This window comes from Rhinolophus ferrumequinum, chromosome 13 (genome assembly GCF_004115265.2).
Source record: "Rhinolophus ferrumequinum isolate MPI-CBG mRhiFer1 chromosome 13, mRhiFer1_v1.p, whole genome shotgun sequence".
Taxonomy (NCBI): Eukaryota; Metazoa; Chordata; class Mammalia; order Chiroptera; family Rhinolophidae; genus Rhinolophus; species Rhinolophus ferrumequinum.
Genome location: NC_046296.1, coordinates 44366726 through 44389140, shown reverse-complemented (window position 1 = coordinate 44389140; position 22415 = coordinate 44366726). Strand labels below are relative to the sequence as shown.

The following is a 22415-nucleotide window of genomic DNA, read 5'->3' as shown; positions in this document are numbered from 1 at the left end:
ACTTCACAGAGCAGGTGCCATTGCAAAGGTTTATTGATCCTATGCTCTTCTAGAAATTCCAGGAGGCTGTCAGTCTGGTGGGCGATGGAGGTAATCAAAGAAGAAGAAGTCCATCTCCCTGCAGGCTGAAGTGAAATGGGGAGACACACTCGGGTCATCAGTCTGTCACTTCAGTGACAGTCGGTGTCCTTTCTTTCAGAAGAGGGGCTGGAGCAGAGAGAATGCTCCGAGGTTGCAATGGGCAAGTGAGAGGGAAAGACGAAGACAACAGAGCTTGCCAGTGGGCGGGAGAAAGGGTCTTCAGCTCTAGATCAAGATTTCAAGGAGTTAAACACTGAGACGCAGCCCGACCTGGATGGGATTTGCTTCTGGGTACAAAACGGGATACTGATCAAAATCAAGTTGGACAAGTGACAAGACTGAGTCTGATGCTGGTGGATGTCTTTTAAGGTCGTTGGAGGGGAAAGGACAGGAGGCAGTGTGCTTTGGGGTAGGTGCAGAGAAGCATCGGGTCCCGGGCGGGGATATAAAGGGCCGCGGAGCGGGGCAACAGAGGGACAAATGAGTGAGGGAAAGAGAGAGTGGAAGAGTTGACGAAAAGTAAGGGGTAAGTAGGGACAGGGTTAAAAGAAGAGAGGAAGATAAGGAAGAAAAGTGAGGGCGGCGAGGAGGATTAAAAAGGGAAGGGGGACCACTGGAGAGAAGTGAGGACTGTCAGATCTGGAGGAAGGAAGAGGGGCGAGGAGAGTGAGCGGGGGGTGGGGGAACAGAGTGAGACCGGGGGGCTGGCGAAGAGGAGGAGGGCCAGAAAGTGCTCTCCGCTGGGGACAGGCGAGGAGACTGGGGGCCGCTGAGAGGGCGGGAGGGCAGTGGGGAGGAGAGAGAAAGAAGCAAGGCGGAGAGGGAGCTGCGGGCCGGCAGCCGGGGGCGGGGAGGCCGCGGGAGGGAGGTGGGGGGCAGGGGGGGCGCGGGAGGCAGCGCGGAGGAGAGCTGAGGCCAAGTGCATTGTGTCTGGCGGCGCGCGCGAGCCCACCGGCGGCTGCGGCGGGGCGGGGAGCCATGGAGCCGCGGGCGCTCATCACGGCGTTCAGCCTCGGCCTCAGCCTCTGCTCCCTGGGGCTGCTCGTCACGGCCATCTTCACCGACCACTGGTACGAGACCGACCCCCGGCGCCACAAGGAGAGCTGCGAGCGCAGCCGGTCGGGCGCCGATCCCCCGGACCAGAAGAACCGTCTGATGCCGCTGTCTCACCTGCCGCTGCGGGACTCGCCCCCACTGGGGCGCCGGCTGCTCCCGGGCGGCCCCGGGCGCACGGACCCGGAGTCCTGGCGCTCCCTGCTGGGGCTCGGCGGGCTGGACGCCGAGTGCGGCCGGCCGCTCTTCGCCACCTACTCGGGCCTCTGGAGGAAGTGCTACTTCCTGGGCATCGACCGCGACATTGACACCCTCATCTTGAAAGGTGAGCGGCCCGCGCGCGGAGCACAGCCCGCGGCTCCCCAGGGGCGCGCCGGTGCCTGCAGCCACCACCTCCCCGCCGCGTCCCCGCACTCCGCTCCCAGGCACATTCTTTCATCCCTCCCCGCCGCCTCCTTTCTTTATCCCTCATTCCTTCTTTCTTCTCTCTCTCGCTCTTCTTTCTTTCCATGACTCTTCTTTCCTTTTCACCCTGTTCTTCCTTTCCCCCCTTCCTTTAAGTCCGTGCTTTAGCGCCCCCCGACCCCCGCCTTTATCTGCTTCTTTTCTTCCTTTGCCTCCTTCCCCTCTCCGCTCATCCTTCGCTGCCTGTACACCTGCCTGACTTGGAATGCATGTGTCGATTTTCTTGAAGCTGCTCCCTATGGGGTAACAATCAAAAAGACCTGACCTTTCCCAGTCGAGCTCCTTCCCTCAAGTTGTGCTTTCTTTTGAGAAAAACCTTTGGAAGAAAAGGGGTGCAAACCTCCGAAGTGGGGGAAAGGGGCTTTTTCTTGTGTCGAGCTGAAGTTGGTAACAGATGGAACTGATGTAGTAGCTGGCAGGTTAATGGGGAACTAAGGAGGCCGGAGGACTATTCTTGCAAATCCCCCAAGTGCAGGGTTCTTATGGATTAGAGCGCAAATACACCATGCATGCAAAAATACCGTGCATGGGTGGAGGAAGCTGGACTCAGATAGGACATCCACTTTTTTCAACCTTCCCAATGTCTGGGCACACGAGTGTGAGGAGAGGAGAGAACATGCCCAAATCCTTCAAAGTGTAGCTTTCTGGATTTGCACATGGAACCTCTACATAATCACTCTTTTATGTGTTTGTGATACCTTGTGGGGCTGTTTTGGTTGTTGTTTTGTTATTTGGCACTGAGTTGTAGAGCATCAATGTACTCTTATGAAACCTATGCAACACCTGGTCCCCATGCATGTAATCAGACAGTTTGATGTTTTTTTGGTAATCTCATGTAAAAATATTCATTGTGACAATCCTATGGGGAAAGCTTCCTTCTAAATTGCAGAGCTCCACCCTTAATATAAATTCTTTTTCTTTGAGATGAAAAGAAAACCATCTTTCCCTTGGATTCATTACTGCAAAAAAAGGAAAAAGTCTGCAACCAGTACATTTTATTATTTAGTAGCCACTCAGGAAAGCAAAAGAACAGACTTGTGTTGAATTACAGTTTGGAATGGAATTACTCAGAAAGGAAGGGGTTAATAATATTTTGGCCGTCAGAATCTTATTAGTCGGCATATTCTTCATTTCTCAAGCATGTCAACTTCCTCCTTCCCATGGCTAGCTCAGCTGGGGACTGCCATCTGAAACCTGTCTGTGCATGGAAGGACTCCAGAGCTTTTGGGGGGAGTCAGATATAGTAACTTTTCCTATAAAGAAAAAGTGCACCTTTTTCTTTCCTCTCCTAACTTGCATCCAAATCTGATTTTTCCTCATAAAGATGCTGCATAATTAATTCTGATAGTAACATAGTACATGAATAAACCGTAAAAGCTGAATTTGGAGGCTTGTTATGGAATGCTCATTTAGGCAAGGCAATTTTGAACGCTAAGCAGTGTAGTCTGTCTTTGGAAAAGACCTGCATTTCTTTCCATTCTTTCTATGCCTAGAGTATTTGATTGCATGTAAATTGGATATAGAATAATGCCTGCAACATCGGGGCAGAGTCCAACCCAATAGCAGGAGAGGGACCCTGTTCCTGGACACAGTACATTCCCCACCTGTTCAGGTGCCCTGGCTGGCTGAGGTGCCCAGCTCCTGGGCAGTCCAGAGTCAAATCCTAAAGATAGAAGAGACATTAGAGGTCATTGAATCCAACCTACCACCCGTTGTTCAATTCCCTTCTTCTACAATCTTTCTGACAAATGGTTGTCCAGCCTACGAGTAGTACTTTCATAAGACGGAATTTGTATACTAGTTAGAGGAATTCTATTTTTATGTGATGAATGCAATGTTTTAGATTAAAACAAACTCAGGTTTATAATATCAATGATGTTTAGCTAATCCTTTGTACAGAACACTAAAAAGTTCTAGGTTGTAATCAGAAGACATGGGCTTTGTTGCTGGCTCTGCTGGTCATTTGCAGTGTGGTCTCCAACAGGTGTGCGGGCATCTTTGGCCTTCAGTTTCTTGTCTGTAGTATTAGGAATTCTTTAAAAAATTCTATTTTTAAAAGAATTTTCTAGTTCTGAATTCTATGATTGTTGTAGTAATAACAATGTAAATTTAGTTTCCTGGGAAGTTAATGAGCTGACATTATTAAGACATGAGGAGTTTGGAGAAAATGACAGACGTCAGTACATTATAGGGCCATAATTTGTTATTTGGAAGATGGCCAAAAATGCCTGAAGTGCTTTTAACATTGCTCCTCACCTACCTTGGGATAGTTCCACAACTCCTCTGGATTTGTTTCATCATCTGTGAAGTGAAAGGGTGACATAGCTTTAAAATGAACAGCTATGAATAATTTGAGAAAGGAAAACATCACTAACATTTTCCTTTCTCACAGGTGACTTTGGCAATCGTAGTAGGTAAACATTATTACCTTTGTTTTGGCATCTGACATTAGTGGCTGTGGTATGAATTTCTTAAATGAGTCACACATTAATTAGAATTTTACATCACATCTAATTAAAAAAACTAGATAACTAGGGTCCCAAGTTCCATTCTTACTTTCTTTTCTGAATTATCTTGTTTATGAGTCCTAACATGTAGAAATTTTAATAATAGGGAATGAAGAAAAAGAGACTCAAATGGGAGAGTGGTGAGGACTGGGAAAGGGTCACAAGAACCACCTGGCATATTTAGTGAGCTTTTGAGGAAAAAAAAAAGGTCAGCCTTTCTTCATTTGGACTTAGAGAGCAAAGCCAGGAGGTGGGTGAAAGTTGCAGAGGAAAATGTAGAGTTGATAATATGGAAAACATTCTCACAACTGGAATTGTTTGCATTTCCTGTTACTGGAGGCAGGTATTTTTGAGAGATGTAGAGGAGACAAACATTCAATGTGGACAATGAGAGATTGTTTAGAAATGAAGTGTGTAGACTTTGTAGTATTAATCTACTTAAGAGAAATCACATGAGCCAGAAAAACATTTCTCTCAACGGGACAAGTATTTGGAAAAAACCATCCAAGTCTGATTGTTACCCTTTCATTATGATTCTAGTTCACTTGTAGCCCAGAGTGATCCTCAAAGTTCTAGATTGGACCTTCAACCAGCTACCTCAATGAGAATGGCGGTGACTTTATTGATAAACCCATTAAGAAGCAAGACTAGAAAAAACCCTGTGCTATTCTCTCAGGCTGACAAATGACCATTCACCAGCACAGTTTGAATACAATTGTATTTCCAGCCACAAGTCCTGCTACTCACACTATGTTGACCAATCCACATTTCACTGTCTTGCCCACTCGGATAACATGAGAAATTACAAAGGCTTTAGAGATACTAGGTCTGCACTCTATTTCCATAGTTTACTGCCTGATGCAATAAATGCCCATGGAAAGCCTATTATGTGCCAGGTAATATTAGGAAGATTTTGGCTACATAGGTGGGAGTTCTTTTGTATTTGCGTTGGTCAATTGACTCTAAATTATACTTTCATATAGGCCTTTCTTGCAGCTAACTTTTGATGCTAAGGAAGCTTTGCTGGTCAAAGTAGAAACTGTCTCCGATAAGTATGCAAATGAAGTTATCTTCCACTCAGCAATAAGCGGGGTAGGTTGAGGGAGCCTAGTAGTAAGGAACTTGTGAAAATGGACTTAAAGCTGGACACTGGGCCTGCCAAGGGTGCGAAAGAAGCCTTTCTTATGTGTGAAAGTCACAGAAAGTCAGTAAGGCAGGGGTGTGTGGCACAGATTGTGTAAGGAGCCCAGGAAATGAGAGGAGATGACCTAAAGATAGGTTCTTCATTCCACATCACCTCCCTGTCTTGGAGGTTGGCTTCCATTAAATTATGGCCCTACCACCTACTACCTTTATGAAATTCTCTGGGTCTTAGTTAATCTGTCAAATGGAGCTGATAATATTTCATTCATTCCCCCAATTTATTTACTCAACGGATAGATATTGAGAGTCAGGAATTGTTCTGGGTGCAGAAGATACAAGAGTGAACAAAATGGATAAAAATGCCTGCCCTCATTGAGTTTATGTCAAGTAGTGGATTTATTTTCTAATGGATTTTATAGTAACTACACTTAGTAAGTTATGGAATGAGCACTTTGGAAGACTGCTTGCATTGGTAGGTAAATGACAGAGAACACAGTGCAAAGTGAGGGAGTGCTGTACCCTTTGGGGGACGCCCAGTCGTTCTGTTCCAAGTGTGATTCTTATGTTTAAACTGCTGGATGAACAGTAAAACAGGAGGACAGATGGAAGGAGACGCACTTGGAAAGATTATATAATGCTTCTTTCAGTTACTGAAAACCCTGACTTTCATAAATAAACATTGATGAGACTAGTGAATACATTATGTAGAACTTTGGAGAAATTAAGTTTGAATAGGAATTAGTCATTGAAATTATATCAAAAGTTCCAACTGTTCTTGCCAGGCTTAACTTTACTTTAAAATTTTTTTTTAATTAAAATTTTTCATTAAAAACAATTAACATTACTTTTTCAAATATGTGTACCTCATTTATGTAAATCAAATTCTAATATTATATATTGCCTGCAATAAACTAAAGGAAAATTAATGCTGTAGTGTTTTGTTTTTATGAAATTTAAAATGATAGAATTTCAGAAATATGAAGATTATAATTCTGTATGCCTAATGTTAACTTGTATAAATCATTGGGGACTGAATTCTTGAAACTTGAAATAGAACATGTCCTTGTGGTTTCAGAAGCATTTTTCCTCTAATGAGATAAACAGAGATATCAAAGGCAATGGGACATAAATACTTTGTCATTTTGCTCTCTGCAACAAAAAAAAAAGTTGGAGAATTGGTAGGAATTCATTGGGTCTGTTTTTCACTCTGCTAATGATTTATCTGTTTCTCCTGTTGCTTATTTTCCATGAAATTAATAGTCCGTACAGGACCCACCAAGTTCTACCTGACACAGAAATAGATTGATGATTTTCTTCAGCTCATTTGTAGACCAAAGTATCATTTGTGTTGGAATAATTATCTCCCAAGAGCAGATATACCTAGGAAAGCTGAGAGGCGAACACTGTTTCTCCCCCCTGACCCATCAGTTCAAATATTATCCTCTGACCTTCTCTTGGACCAGAAGATGCTTTTGGCAAAACTTTTGGGAGTGCTGGGGATATCATTAAGACTTCCTTTTTCTTTCTTTATTTCTCAAGGCAAGTGGTCTCCAAAATTGTTTTGAGCACCACTCTACATAATTTATATTTATTCATTTTTCAGTCACGTGCATAGGCTGTACGAACACATCCATCGTAAAACACAGACAAAAGCAAATTTTGAAGGGATGTGGTAATAAATAGATATAAATGGCAGTTCAACTATTTCACCCCGCATTCCAAAGGATTGCTTGTGTAGCCTGAGGGCATGTACACAACTCCACGTTGAAGACTGCTGTTCTCAAGGTTCATTAGCATTGCCAAGTTGCTCATCTGGGCAAAGGAAGGAGTGATTTTTCCTGTCATGGCTGAAATTTATGGTGAGTCTCCCAGTGCGCTGTTACATCACACACAGGGGAGAGAAGAATATGCATTTTGTTTCTGTATCATTTCAGACATTAGACAGAGGAATAAATGAACCCTTTTCAATTAAACAACTGCCAGCTCATACTACTTAATGATGAGATTTGTAGTTTTATCCCACAGTGTTTTGAGGCTCGCCGTACCCAAGTGTGATATTCTGTATTCCGACACATTCTATTGCTAACACTCCTGAAGGTTATGTTGAATAGAAATTAAATTCTTACTTGCTACTCTCCTATCAAAAAAAGATATTTGCTTCTATGCTTTCCATTTGCACACATAAATTGTCTTTTAAAGTAATTTATAAACACAAAAGTTGATGGTGTTTTAAGTGGTTTGTGATCAAAATTGCCAGAATCAATGACATTTGTATCCACCATGTTTCATGGGTAACATTTAGCAGGAATTGAGAAGGGGAAAAAAGAGTTTTTGCTATGTCATAGAAAGTTCACATCCAATTATACCCGAGTTGCTGTGATTTTTTTCCTTAGCTACTGATTTTTCTTCTTCAAAGCTTCAAAAGAGCCCTCAACCTCCATCAGGCAGACTGCTCATAATTGCAAGTGTTCTTGATTGCCATAGAAGATAAGCTTTTGTTGGGGGAGCATCTGGACATTACATTCCTTTGAGGGAATAACCCAGACTCCCTATATCAATACAAAGTGGGAAACCATGAGGAATGGGAACATTGAAGGAATTTAGGCGGATCTCAGGGTTTTTCCAACAGTTACCAAGAATGAACTCTCCTTTCATCTTTGAATATACCTGCTGTGCAGTATACCCCAGATTACTGATCTGTGACCTCTGCCAAGCAAACTGTGACCTTGGATTGTCTGTCTTCTTATTCCCAGAGCCCACCTTTCCATGTCCACCTTATCTTTCAGGGAGCTCTGTCCTTTAATACTCAACTGTGTGAACATCTGGGGCTCATTTTCTTGCATTATTTGCTGGTTATAAGAATAAAAATAATCAGATTTGGTCATCCTCCTCATTTCCCACCCATTTGCAAAAACAACTGGTGAAATGGAAGGAAATAGTTGAAAACCAAACTGGAGGATTGGCAAATAATGCAAACAGGAAATCTGTCTATTTTGTAGTAAAACATTAGCTCAATATTTGGGAGGCAATTCAGATAAGATCATTTTAATTATGTAGACCTACTTTAGGTTTAAAAAAATTGCATTTTCTAGAGTTACTATTTTTAAAAAGCACCACCCCACTGATATTGTTGAAAGCTTTCCACAACTGGTTGTAAAGATTTGTATCAAAATAAAGCTGTTTGGACTTTATCTTCAAAACCTGGTAAAATTCACGAGAGTTTATTTTTTTTTGGCTCTCTTATAGTATTTCCCTGTGGTTAAAAGTGATTGCAGTGATTAATCTGTTTTATTTCAAAGTTTTAACTAAAAGGAAGTATCTGAACTTCTTGGAGCATGAGAGAGCCGGCATGAAGCTGACAGCCTTTGTTTGCTGCAGAGTGACTGGAAACTACACGCTGTACTCCATCTTTCTTGTAACTCAGCCAGATAAGCTGATTGCAGACCAAACAAAAATGTCACGGGGCACCCATCAGGGAATGCATTAGCAAGTGAAAAAAAAAAATGGGGAACAATACAAACCATATTTTAATTCCTGTTATCTTGAATTACTGAGGACACATTGAATTATTTTCTATTAACTTTCTGGATGTCCCCCAGTGTTCAGAGTTTTTAATATTTTGTTCATTGGTGAAAACTCAATCAACTCATTTCTCCTCTAAGGAGCTAAAGGATATAATATGTTCCCTTTTGGTTTCTCCAAGTTATTTGTTACTATGCAGGTAGTAGACAGGGAAGAGATTCCAGAAATACAAGTGGGAAATTCTGAATATATAGATAATTCCAAAAGGCTTACCTGTCCCTTTACAACAGGTCACCGAACTGCAAATCAACACTGATGCTTTCATCTGCCATGCTAGTAAGCCCTGGTTTGCAGACTTAGACTCTATAACAGTGGAACAGGCAGCGTAGGGGGTGTGGGGAGTGGGATGTGGGAGGCTGTATTTGGCTTTGATCTCCTTTGTCTACATTTTAAGGAATTTTTATTTGGTGTAGGGGATGTGAGCATTTGCTTCACTCAACAGTCAGCCAACACATGTTACTAGTGAGTGTTGGAAAAGAAATGCTTTTGAAAATAAGAGGCTACTTAGTGACAAACATGGGTGCTCTGTCCTCCTTCTCCCACGAGGTTGTGCTTTCCTTAAGCACACCCAGAGCAGTAAGGAAGCCTGGGGTGGGAATTGGTGGGGGAGTGCTGTTGGTTAATTTGGGTTTGAATGCCATTTCTTAACCTCTTACAATTTTGAAAATTGCTCACAGTAATGTTTACAGTTGTCATGGAATTTTAAGTATCTGCATCCTGTTCAATGGTACTCAGTGAACTTATCCTGAAAAACAACAGAATAGATCACTTGTCATGTGATTAAAAAATTATGAACCGGATCATCAGAGTGACAATTTGACATGGGAAATAAACTGTAGGGGGAAGAAACCAAAAATATAACGGCCAATGGGAATAACTGAGTCTCAGCCAGTTGAAACTCAGTGTTTATTTCATGCCACTGTTACTTAAGAATCACTTAATCCAGGTGATTTAATCTTTAGCATTTAACATATTGTAGGGAAACTTTAGTTTGGTGTTCAGGCAATAGAAGTATTGGTTGAAGGAACCTAAAACTAACAAATACTAGAAAAATGAAAAGATAAGCTGAACTCAAGATTGACAGGACAAACAATGACTACTAATGTGAATGTTTTGGAAAAATGCTGTCTTTTTGTTCAGGTGTTGGTCACAAACAAAAGACACAAGGAAACTGTTTAGTATTCAGCAGTAAAAGATAAAATCCAGCCAGAAGATGTCCACTGAAGAAGCATTCAAGTCATGTTGTGTCTCTTTCTTTTTTTCCCTCAAGGGTACCTTTTCTTTCTGAAACTCAAAATGGTAGGAGGAAAACGGGTGAGCACCTGTAGAATCAGAGACTCATAGAGTTGAAAGGAACTTTGAGTCGTTATCCTTACCCTTTTTTTTTTTTTTTTTACTATTATGCCCTTGATAGATGATTTTCACTTGTTTGTAAACTCCTGTCAATTACATGAAATTTCTAGTGTGCCACCTCTAACCCCATTCTTTGCTTTCCCAAAGCGTATTATCAGAATGCCTGGGAGGGAAGGGATGTTGTTATAAGCATAATCTCGAATTAGTTTTAATTTACGAAACAGAGTCTATCATTTGGACAGGCAGGCCCTGCAATCTTGTAGAAGGGGCTTAGAGACAGCAATATGATTGGCAGTGGGGGTGGAGACTTTATCCAGACGGGGTATTTTTTAGGGGTGGGGGTTTAAGGGGAGCTGATGGATATTGTGAGCATGGGTGCTTCAGTCATCCCCAGGTATAATCATTGATTTGGAAAGTTGGGAGCTGTACAAATAATTCATGACCTGTTAGTCTTCTGAACTGATCCCAATATACCTGATTTGGGAAATATTTTTTTTTTTTAATGACAGGAGAAATCATAAAAGGTCACAGTTTTGCATGCCCTCCAAATATGACAGAGTTATTAAAACAAAAGTGTCTGAGAGGCCCTGAGAGGCATTAAGCAGAGAAGTTCTCTATTCTCTAAACCACACAGATAGATGATTCCGCAGTAATATTTTGATGATGCCATGGGGGCAATTGAGTGCTGCTAACTAAGAGGCCCAGATTTTCATTTTGAAAATTTGTGGTATGGGTGTTTTTTAGAGCAGGTTTTCATTTCTAAATTATCACAGGTTCTTGTTGTAGCACTCTTCTAGTTCTATTTGCAGGTTAAAATGGCAGACTTTTCTTTTTTTTTCCTGGCCAAGTATTCTCCCATATATGTAGTTTTCTGGAGTTGTTTTTATTTCTGAAAAGGTCAGGTACAGCAGCATTTCTGATAAGTATGAAACATAATTTAGGTTGTGGGTCTAATATTTAAAAACACAATTAATGAAAGTGCTTGATAAACATTTATCCACTCATACAGGTGGGTTTATCAGTAAAGGATATTTTAGTGCCAAATAACAGAAAACCCAAATGAAAATGGCTTAACCTACAAGGAAAATGTATTAGCTCCCATAACAAGAAGTCTGGAGGAAGCCTGTACTTGGGGTGATTAAAGATTCAATGCCGTTGGGCGTTAGTAGCCCCAACATGGATGATTTGCCTTCAGGCTTCTCTCTTCCTGCTCACAGTAGTGCAATGAATCTCTGCCTCACACAACACAAGAGTTTAAAGACTAGGAAGCTGGAGAGGCCATGCCCCTTTTTTGTGAACCCTTTTTACAATAAATGCAATTTTCCAGAAGTCTCTGAGCAGACTTCTCACAGGTCTCATTGGTCAGAATTATGTCACATGACCATTCCTAAGCCAATCCCTGGCAAGTGGAATGGAATTATCATAATTCCTTTAGATCAGTCAAGCTTCCTCCATGGTGCTGGGGAAGGTCCCAGTCTCCCCAGGAAGCACTTGGCTGCCTGACACCTGGAAAAAATCCGGCTTTTGTTAGCGAAGAAAGTATGACTGTTGTGTACACAACCATGGTGACTGTCACAGCAGAGAAATCTACATGGCAGTCCTGTCCTACCTGTGGTCATTCCATAGGTAAAACAAGAGTGAGAGGAGAACCCAGATTTCCTGTAGCTATTCCAGATTTACTATGTTCTCTTTCCACATCCTGCCCTGATGGGTGTAGGGGAGGAAAAACATTTTTTGCCCTCTACACTCCTAAATTCCCTGGCTTGGACCCTATAAATTAGACTGTCAAAAGACAGATTAATGAGCAAAAAACGAACAGAAGTTTAACATATGTATCATGCATATATACATGGGAGTACTCAGAGATGAATAACTCAAAGAGGTGGTTAAAGCTTGGGCTTGTGTAGCATCTTATCAAAGGAACAATACATTTTTTGAGAAATGACAAGACAAAGGAAAAGGACTTTGAGTTTCTAGGGCTGGCAAATTGTGGGAAGGCAAATACATGGGGAAATTCATGGTAGATAAGGATTAGTTTTAGCACTTTTTTTTTTTTTTAATGCAGCTTCCTCTGATACTGTCTCTGGGCTGATAAGAGTTTAGAGTTGTCTCCAGTGATTAACTTCTATCTTTACTGGTGGGGGTAGGGGGTGGCATCTTTGAGAAAGAAAATTAGAAAATCACTCTTTGCTATTGCCTGTGTCCTGGTGTCTTGATAGAGGCACATGTTCAAAATTTCAGAAACTGACCGATTTCAAAAAAAGCCACTTGTGTCTGTATTGGGCTTGAATAATCCTTGAAATTTCTGTAAAGAATTATTTGCTTTCAAAATTGCAAACCTGGAAGGTCACCTGAGAAAGGGGTTGTTTAGCAGCGTGTGATTCTCTGTTTGGAGGCGTGGGATGGAGGGAGAGTGTATTAAGATGAACCCCAGACTTCTTGTCAGGATGTTTGTGTGAAACCACTGCAGGGCACCTCACGTTTCCTGATGGAATTGCTGTGCTCCTCTTGGACCTGTCATTTGAAACCAAGAGGCCTATATATTAAAGCTTGATACCTCTTTAGAGCAGGAATTTCAAAGCAAGAAAACAATCTGAACTGTTACAGATGGGCTGAGCTAGCAGGATTTTAGCACAGAAGCCTCAGAAGGTGGTGTAGATCCACAAGGTATGTGGGTGGACATATATTTGGACCACCAGATTGCATGCCAATTTGAAGGTTCAAATGGAAAGAAAAAGCAAGAGAGCAGGCAGGAAAGAAAGGAAAGCAGGAAGGAGCAAATGAGCAGCTACTTGGTGGATCTTTGGAGAACCATCTCTATGGGATCTTATTTCTTTAAATATCTATTAGGTACATTTATCTTTCTAAAATGCAATCTTATCATATTTTTTCTTCTATTAAAAACCTCTGTCTGTTGGTTTCCTCAATAAGTGAAACAGAATTACCAAATGATCCAGCAGTTCCACCCTTAGGAATATACCTAGAAGAATTGAAACCAGAAGCTCAAACAAAATCTATGTGCATGTTCATAACAGCAGTATTTACATTAGCCAAAAGGTAGATACAACCCAAATGTCCATCAGCTGATGAATGGGTAAACCAAATGTGGTCTATCTATATAATGGAACATTATTCAGTCCATATAAAGGAATGAAGTGCTGACACATGCGACAACATGGATGGACCTTGAAAACATTTTGCTAAGTGAAAGAAACCGGATACAACACAGAAGGCAATGTATTGTATGATTCCATTTACAGAAATATTCTATTTATAGAACAGGCCAACCCACAGAGACAGAAAACAAGGGGGAAGGAAGAGGGAGTGACTACTTAATGGTTACACAGTTTTCTTTTGGGTTGATAAAATGGTCTGGAAATAGAGAGTGGGAATGGCTGCACAAGGTACTCAATGAAGTTGGATGGTATACTTAAAATGGTAAAAAAGAAAAAAAATCTCTGATGGTTTCTCACTGCCCACAGCTATAAGCCTAAACTTTTCAGCAGTCATAAAATAGCCTTTGCTGTGTGCTTCCAATGACATTTCTGATTGTGTGTACCCCAGCCACCTCTCCATGAAATCTAGGATCAGGCTACACCAGCCCATTTGCTATTCCCTCAAAACATATGTTCTTCACTCTCTGTGTCATTGTGTATTCTGTTTCCTCTGCCTGGAATTCATCACCTCCTGTCCATCTGGGCGCTCTTCCTTGAAAGCTTAGTGCCATTGTTATTTCCTCTCTAAATTTCTTTGACTCTCCCTTTAGCCCCTCATTTCCTGCAGAATGAATTGCTTTATTAGCTGGGACCCCAATGTGCTTTATACATACTTCTATTACAGTACTTTCTACATTACATTGTGGTTTGTTTTCTTGTCCATTTTTCTCCTTACCTTAAGGCCAGGGACAGATGCCACCCAGCTCAGTATCTGACACATGGTGACCTTTCTACAGAATGGCTGTTGAAAAAAATTCTATTGGTTAGATTCAAATCAGTCATATGTGGTCCATTTTCTTCTCACCCACTTCAGAGTTTTTCATGTAGTTCAAGGACAAGGAGAAGGGAGAATTATTCTCAGCTTTCAAAGACTAGGATGTTAATAATTAATTCAAAGAAGGCAAAGTACTTGGCATTTAAAAAAAAATAGTAGTAGATGTGAAAAAACATTGTGGTATGCTTTTATTTTTGAAGAATTAAAAAAAATCAGTGTAAAATTAATAGAGTGCTCCTTTATGAGGGATTTTCCTCATAAAGTGTTCTGAATCCTTAACTAAAGGATTATATTATTATTGAGGTTTTCTTGTTTTTATGCTTATCTCCACAGGAAGTCCCTATCTCCAAGGAACAGTTCCTTTGTCTCTGTTCTCTCACAGGACCTACTAGGGTGATTTTCAAATAATTAGGAACTCAATACATAGATGGTGTTTTGTCAAGTTCATTCTAAGTATTTCCATGTACAGATTTGGCATATTAGATATATTTTTTTCCCCAATGCAATTGTTGCAAGTCCAATGCTTCCTTTGGCCTGAAAGCAGAATAGCTGGAACGAATTGCTGAAAGACTCTGGGTTGCTGCCCTTCGTCAGTCTCTTCACTGAGCTATTCTGCTGCTGTATCAGCCTTGTTTCTAGGGAGGCTCTCCAATACTGAAAAAGACTGGAGAATCACTTGGGCCGCAGGAGTGTTCTTCCGACTCCTCACACACAGCTAGCTCTCCAAGAGACCGATGGCTTTGCTGACATTCTAAAGTGATCTCCCTCCTAGCAAATTTATCTTGCAGTTTATTGAGGTGACAGGAGTCAGGAGACTCGGGGCATCTTCTTCCCTCTACTATTAACTAGCTATATGACCTTGGGCAAGTCCCCTCACCTCTCCAGGTCTTCCTTTTCTCATTTGTAAATATAGAGGTTGGATCCGTGTAACCTGTTGGGTCTCTGGCAGCATTAACCATCTGTAATTATAGAATGCCCAGATAACAGCAGCTTAATTAACTCAGCAAAATGTAAGGAGAGAAAAAGGTCAGTTCTCTCTAGAAGCAGGAAGCCTTAGGATAATCCAAGTTCGAGAGCCTTTTCCTGTTTTCAGATTGTTCACCCACATGTCTTTCTTTTGCCCTTTTGAATGTGACAAGCTTTCTTATTGCTAATTTTCTTTTTTATTCCTGAGGGTTTCAAAGGAGAAAGCAGGACTTTCTATATTATTCTGGCAACTCTCTTCTGTAGGAGCAATGTTTGCCATTTGGTTGGAAGGACTCAGCTGTATAATTTTTTTCTTCTTAGGTGATTTCATAGGGAATTGGTAATAATAAGTTATATCTGGTTTTAGGAACTCGAGTTAGAGTTTATAACAGAGTAAAAAGAGGAGTACCCTTTAGAAAACCGCATAATATAATTTAAATCTGCCTTACTTGCTCATTTAAAATTTTTTTGAAGATATTTTGAAAAGGTCTTGATGAAAGAAAGAAACCATATACTTTTTCTTTGTTACCACAGGAAAAAAATTTTAGGTGTATTCTTTTTTTCCTTCATAAGAGTATTTAATTCTTATTATCCACATGATGTAAATGAGAAGTCTACAATTATGGGTTATGCTTCATTTTGTTCAAAAGTTTTAGAGATATGCTTTCTGAATTTAATAATCCACTAGAAGTTATATTTGATCACTTTAATTCATATTATGAATCTAGGTTATTCATTTTAATTTCTTTTTTCCCCTCAAATGATAGTTTAGGTGGCTTACCACATAGTGTAATTGGCATAATAGTTAATTTCACTGAAAGTCCTATTGAAAAAAATTTGAACATGCCATGACTTTCCTTGACCCCAAATTTCCTCTTTTATGCAGAGGAAAGGAAATACCCAGGTAACCTGTTTTGTCATCCATGGCAATGATTATAATGGCAGATGTGCTGCTCACCTTCTGATCCTTGAGAGGACCAATCATTTTTACTTAAATCCTCCCACACAAAGCAGACGGGTCAGCTGTGCCATCCCCATCAGGGTCAGGCTGGTTCTTACTGAGAGAGCCAGAGTAGGATATCCAGAAGGCAGACTAGATGGTCTGGGTCTTGAGTGGACCACCTCACCTTTGCCTGTCATAAACGTTTTGGTCGTTTGGAGGACTTTCTTAGAAGACTATCTAAGAGGAGGAAAAGAAACCAGTTGAAAGAAGGTCAACTAACCAACACTGAACGGTGATGGGGAGGAAGGAGGAAAGGCAATTCCATGGGGAATGAGAGGAGAGCCATCAGTCAATGGTCTTAACTGTGGTCTCTTGCTTTGGGAATGTATTTAGAAAGTTTCTTCATCCTCTTGTGATTTTGTTTGTTTCCTTTTACAAACAGTAATAACAGGGAAGAGTCTTACAAAATCAGTGGGAGATTATGAACTAGGGAAGTGAAATTACTCTGTAGTAGCCACATGATAAGGAGTGCAATACCCATGGAATATAAGAAAAAGCACCGTAAACGTTCCCAGCACAATCACGCCACAAAACTCAAACCAGTTTTTACAAAGAGAAAAAGGAGATGTGCTCCCTGACTAAGCATACGCGTATGTGATGGAGGAGAATAACACTGGAACTGCTGGTAATTGCCATTTGTATATAGAGGGCATGTGTCTATGTCACAAGGGGGAGATGAGGAACCCTGGGTACCAGGAACTACAGGCCTGGTCCGGGGTCCTCCAGCTACATGTAGGACCTTGGCAAGTCATTTAAACCTCTCTAGATCACAGTTTCCCACTGTAATAGTGCAAGGTCAGACTTCATGATTTCTAAGAGTTTTCCAAATTATTACATTGTGTGATGTATTTAGAGCATCAGGAAGTAAAGAGTAAGTTTTCCAGATAGCTAAAACCTAACTTTCTGTGCGTCAAACTTGTTTTTATTTAACTGGATGGATATATTTATTCAATGCATTTATGCACATCTCTGCTTTCTGAAACTGAGTGTTAAATTTAACTTTGGCTTAATGACTCAAGGTTTTCATTATAAACTATGATGTAATACCTAGGTATCCTTAGGGAATATAGAGGCGTGTAGATTATTTGCCTCAAAACTAATTGACACAGTCTACTCTCCTTTAAAAAAATGATGGTGCTTGTTCTGATTTTTCCATGCTTGCTGCTTTTCTAAATATTGCTTCCTTCTGCTTCCGTTGTCTACCTCTAGCTGCCCCTTTTTATACTCTACTTTGCTGCTGCTCATGGGCTAGGAACAGGGGCCAAAGATGAGGTAAGTTGGAATTATGTCTGAAGTTAGGACAAATAGTCTTAAGGTGAGGTTTCAGGAGGTACTCCTGCAAGTGAAGACTTTGGGACTTTATTGCCACTGCCTGAGGCCTTTGGGGTGCTCGGCTGTGCTGCAATAGGTGAGTCTTACAGTATCAACGTATATGGCACTTCCTGTTTATGGAATGATGCAAAGCTGTGACCATCCTTCCCAGAGGAGAAAAGGAGAATGAGAGCAGGGTAAGAATGACTTACCCCGAGGGACAATGGGAGGGCTCAGAAATAGAGAGGGGTCACCGGATGGGCAGATGGATGGGTCTGTGAGAGTGTCCAGATGATTGACAGGCACTGCTAGGTCTCATTTGCAGGGCATCCTACAGTCTTCCTGTTCACAGCCTTGGCTTGTTAGACATTCTCTCTTGTGACAGCCCATTACCACCTCCTTTAGAAAAAGCAGATACAGGGGGATTGGCAGTGGCAAGGTTGAATTAGGATCCATGGATGCTGAACTTCTAGTTAATTGTTATCCTATTGATCCTCAGGGCCACTTGCAGTAGATTAAGAAAATGTAAATTGGTTATTCATTTTCTGTGTATTTACATGTAAATGTTGCTTTATTGGCTTGCAAAGCACAGTATTGTCCATTTCAGCATAAATTTGGACACTGACTAATTTGCACTTGTTTAATCTGCAAGCTTGGCAATTTTGGGAAACCTCCTACCTTTTCATCCTCCCTCCCCATAGTCTCACCTCATCCGTCCAGCAAAGCCAAGAACGTTATGTTAGGCTATAAAAATACCACTGGGTTTCTCTAAGCTTTCTTGAAGTTTTAAAATAAATAAGTAAAAATAATTGTCACATAGGCCAGTCTCCCATGGGGTGATCTTGGCTGTGTTTCCTGGGTACACAAGGAAGACAAGCAGTCAGGCTTGGTGTTTTCCTGGGACCACAGCTCCCCTGCCCAGGAGAGGGCAGGAGCTCATCCTGGGCAGGCAGGAACCAGGGGCTCTAACATCTGCAGCTCTGGCTTCATCTAGGATTGTGTTTATGTAGCTCTTGAGGGTGACGGGGAGATGTGGGGCAGTGACGAGTAATTGTAGAAAGGGGACTGTGTATATTACCCCTTTTGGCATGGGAGTTAAGTGTGTCACTTTTGTGTACCACTTGTGTTACTCTTAACTTTATCCTCTCTTTTAGCACAATCCGCATGGGTGAGGATGGGCACAGTGTGCCAGCACCTTCTGCTTTCTTGCCTTCTTCTGCTGGCCCCTCCTCACTTCTAGAAAAATACTGTCATCACTGAGCACAGGATTCTGGAATAACAGTCCCTGCAGCAGTGTAGCCCTCGGCCTTATTTATTCAAAGTGTGGATTGACTTCTTTATTGATCTAGGCTGATAATTATGCAGTCTGTTGGGCTGTCTCTAATTATTTTGGCTATCTTCATTATTGGATTGTGCATGATCTGTTCTGTTCAAATCATTTCTCCGCAGATAGAATTGAACCAGTTGAGGAGCGCATGCATCTATCTGCCTAGTTCCTGTCTACTTCTGCCTCTAGCCCTTTGTGTCTTGTTAAATGAATCATGTTGCTTCCCTGTTTTTCATTTTCCTTTCTGTGAACACAGAGAGAATGATATTTACCTTGTGGCTTAAGATATAGGGTCACTGAATATCAGGCACTAGCAAAATGTAAATTGTCGCTATCAGTTTGACAGGGCTATTCGTGCTTACTTCATGTGGTTGAAATCTTAATTTTCTTCTGATGATGAACTTTCGTAAATACATTCTCATTGTAGAAAATGCAGACAACTGCAAAGAAGAAAACAGAAATCCTCGATAACCCTGCGACTTAGTTATATAACCCTGTAAAAAGTAGGACTTATGTTCATCCGGTCTGGATGCAAATATACACACAAGCATGCGTTTGAGATAATACGATACATACTGCTTTGTAGTTAAGATTAAGCCATGAGAAGTTCCCAATTTTAATCATTTTAAATACTTATATATAATGCTTTAACTGTGGATGTATAGCCTTCTAGTTAATGAATTTTCCAGCTCCCTTATCTCCTCATCTGCCCTCCCCGTTTTTCCCAACTGACAGAATCATCTATCTAAAATGAAACTTGATCATATCACTTCTCTGCTTAAACCCTTCTGTGGCTCCTGATAACTTACTGGTTTGAGACCTTACAGTGTGGGAAGGAGTTCTTCCTGCCTGGTCTCTGCCAATCTTCCCCCTTCGTGCTTTATTTCTGATCACTCTCCATCTCACACTTTATACGCCAGCAATACCCAGCCTCCGGTCCATCAGCGCCTGCCCTCGCTTTTGCTCTTCTGTCTGGAATGCCTATTCCTCCCCCGAACGCCACCAACCGCCTGCCCTTGAACCTGGCTGACTCTGACTCAGTTTTCAAATTCACTCCAGGAGGCCTTCTCGGACCTCCCCTCACTGGGCACCTGTCTCTCTGGGCACCTGTCTCTCTGGGCAGTGCTGTTGTGGCCTGCTCGTATTCTCTATCACTCAATGACCGCTAGCGTCTTCCAATCCTTCCTCCACGCTGGGGCAAGAGTGAAGTGTTACAAAATCAATTGTGATCATGACGTCTCCTAGTTTACAATCTGTGATGACTTCCATTGAGGCTCACCATAGAGACCAGGTCTCCACTTGCCTTGAGGCCCTCTGTGGTCTAGGCCTCCCTTTTCTCTCGAGCAACATCTTCCCTGATACCCCTGCCTCTGCTGTACCCCAGTCCTGCAGGCCTTCCTCTCCAAAGCCCCGTACGTGCCCTTCCTTCTGCCTCACGAGGACAATCCTGCTCATCCTTGGGACATCAGCCTTCTCAGGTTGCCTCCTGTTCGGTGGTGTCAGAGCACTGAATGCATCTCCTTTATGTCGGAGTTGTGATTTCACATCTGTTAGTGCTATTATAATGCCAGTGTCCTTCACTAGACTCTAAGCTCTCTGAAGGCGGGCCGGTGTTTGTTTTCATTCAGCTTATAGGTGGGGTTGGATTGGAAGAAAATGACAAGGTTCAATAGCTGAGATTAGACAAACTCTACAACAAATCTGAGCTGGATAGGATTAGTTAGTTAAGTCAGAGGTGACCAAGTGAGGTGATGCAGGAAGCATGGATTAAAGGTGATCATGCCTAAAGAATGCCTTGGAATACCATATGAAATTAATATTACCAGCCTCATTTTACAGATTAATTAAGACACAGGGAATTTCATGAAGGTAGCAGGTGATAGGGCCATCATCCAACGTTAAGCCAACCTCCAGGACAGGGAGGTGATGTGGGAGGATGAACACGGGGGGTCCAGGCTGTCTGTTAGGAAGTGATGGACCTCCTGGGGTCTGGTTGAGGAGTCCCACATGTTTGTTTGCATGGCTCAGGATGTGTCTGGCAGCTGCTGGCTCATGGTGTGGACTTCAACCAGCCAGGCAGCCAAGTGGTGCCGCCAGAAGCAGGGAGCCCGGCAGAGGCTGATTTCATCTGTGCACATTTGTGCTCCTGGTCATTAATGGGGCTCTTCTGAGACCTTTTCATTGCTCTGCACAAGCAAGGGCAGCTGCTGGCCCAGGTGCCGGGGTTCTCAGAGGGCACTGTGCTACATCCCGAGCAGGAAGTCACCAGGTGCTTGGACTTCGGACAACTCAGGTACTGCTGAGCATGGCGAGGAAACGGAGGTGGCCTTTCTGCTTCTAGTCCGGGGCTTTGTATATAAGTCGGCCACTGAGGAGGCCGAGGACCGGGGGATGCCCTGGAACATGTAGCCGCGGGCTTTGAGAAGCAAACGAAGGCAAAACAGAAATCACTGGTAAGAGAATAATCCATAAAGGATGTTGCCAGAGAGTTTAAAAGAATTTCTTCAGAAGTTTCTTAAATTAGATTTTTCTTTTAATTACCTAGTTATCCTTCAGAAACTTGGAACAGTCCCATTCCTTATCAACATATTCCTTGTCAATTATGCACAGGCTCAGGCTTCTGGTGCCGAGGGTGATGCTTAAGTACGAGGCAGCTGACAGTGTTTCCCCTTGGGTTGAGGGGAGTGATAAGAATGCTAATATGCTGGGCTGGGCTGAGCGGGTGGCAGGAGGGAGAGGCCTCACTGAGCCCCGGCCCCGGGGCAGGATGGAGGGCAGCCGGGCAGGGCCGCTGACCCACAGGGTGAATGGGGGCTGGGTGTTAACCTTTAATTTTTGTGACTCTGTGCAACTCTGCTCGCCCTCCCCTTCTTGCTGCTATTTCCCCAAATAGCTGATTGAAGTGATGCTTAGTAAAACTGCTTATTGGCACTTTTTCTTTTTTCTGCCCAGTTGTCTATGTCCTTCTTAGTGCTTGATGTAAAATTAGGGCTGGAAACATTTTGTGGGCATGTTACGATGAGATGTGGGCTGAAATGTGTTGTTGTTGTTGGTGGTGGTGGTGGTGTGTGTGTGTGTGTGTTTGTGACAAGATGCAATGAGGACGGTAATATGGTACAGCTCTGAACTATACACATCTTGTCCTCTCTTTGTCCTCTGACAAAGACTTGTTAAGGCCAGATGTGATAAGCACAGGTGTTAAACAAAGAATTACAGCTCCCCTTCACACTGTCATTGGAGCTGGACCAGAAGTACATTTATACGTCAAGTGCGAGCACCTGATGGTTATTTTGACTGTCTGAATTATGTGAGTTCTGAGAGGAGGAAGAATGGGGACTTCAGCTGAGAGTGTGCAGTTGGAGTGGGGGGCTCTTTCCCCACACACAGAGAGATTCCCATCAGGACATAGCAGTTCCACTTGGTCAAGGGCGAGGTTTTCCTTTCCTCGCTTTAGGTGTTAATCACACTCCCAGTCTGCCCCAACCTTTAATCTGGGACTCATGTGTGTCTAGGGCTCTGAGGATACAGAGAGATGGACTCTTTGCCCTCTCCCATCCTTCCAATGCTTTCCTCTTTCTCCCCAGCCATTCCTCTGCCCCTTTGGGTTTTCCTCTGCCCCAGTCGGATATAGGCA

At 42.3% G+C, this 22415-nt stretch overlaps 1 protein-coding gene across 1 annotated transcript in view; it reads left to right on the top strand.

Annotated features, from left to right (window-relative positions):
* Positions 1–950: 950 nt before the first annotated feature.
* TMEM178A (transmembrane protein 178A) overlaps positions 951–22415 on the top strand; it is a 43252-nt gene continuing 21787 nt past the window's right edge. Inside the window, exon 1 of the mRNA XM_033125432.1 lies at positions 951–1459. Coding sequence (XP_032981323.1) covers positions 1060–1459 — 400 coding nt within the window. The 5' untranslated portion in view covers positions 951–1059. The remainder of the gene's footprint in view (positions 1460–22415) is intronic.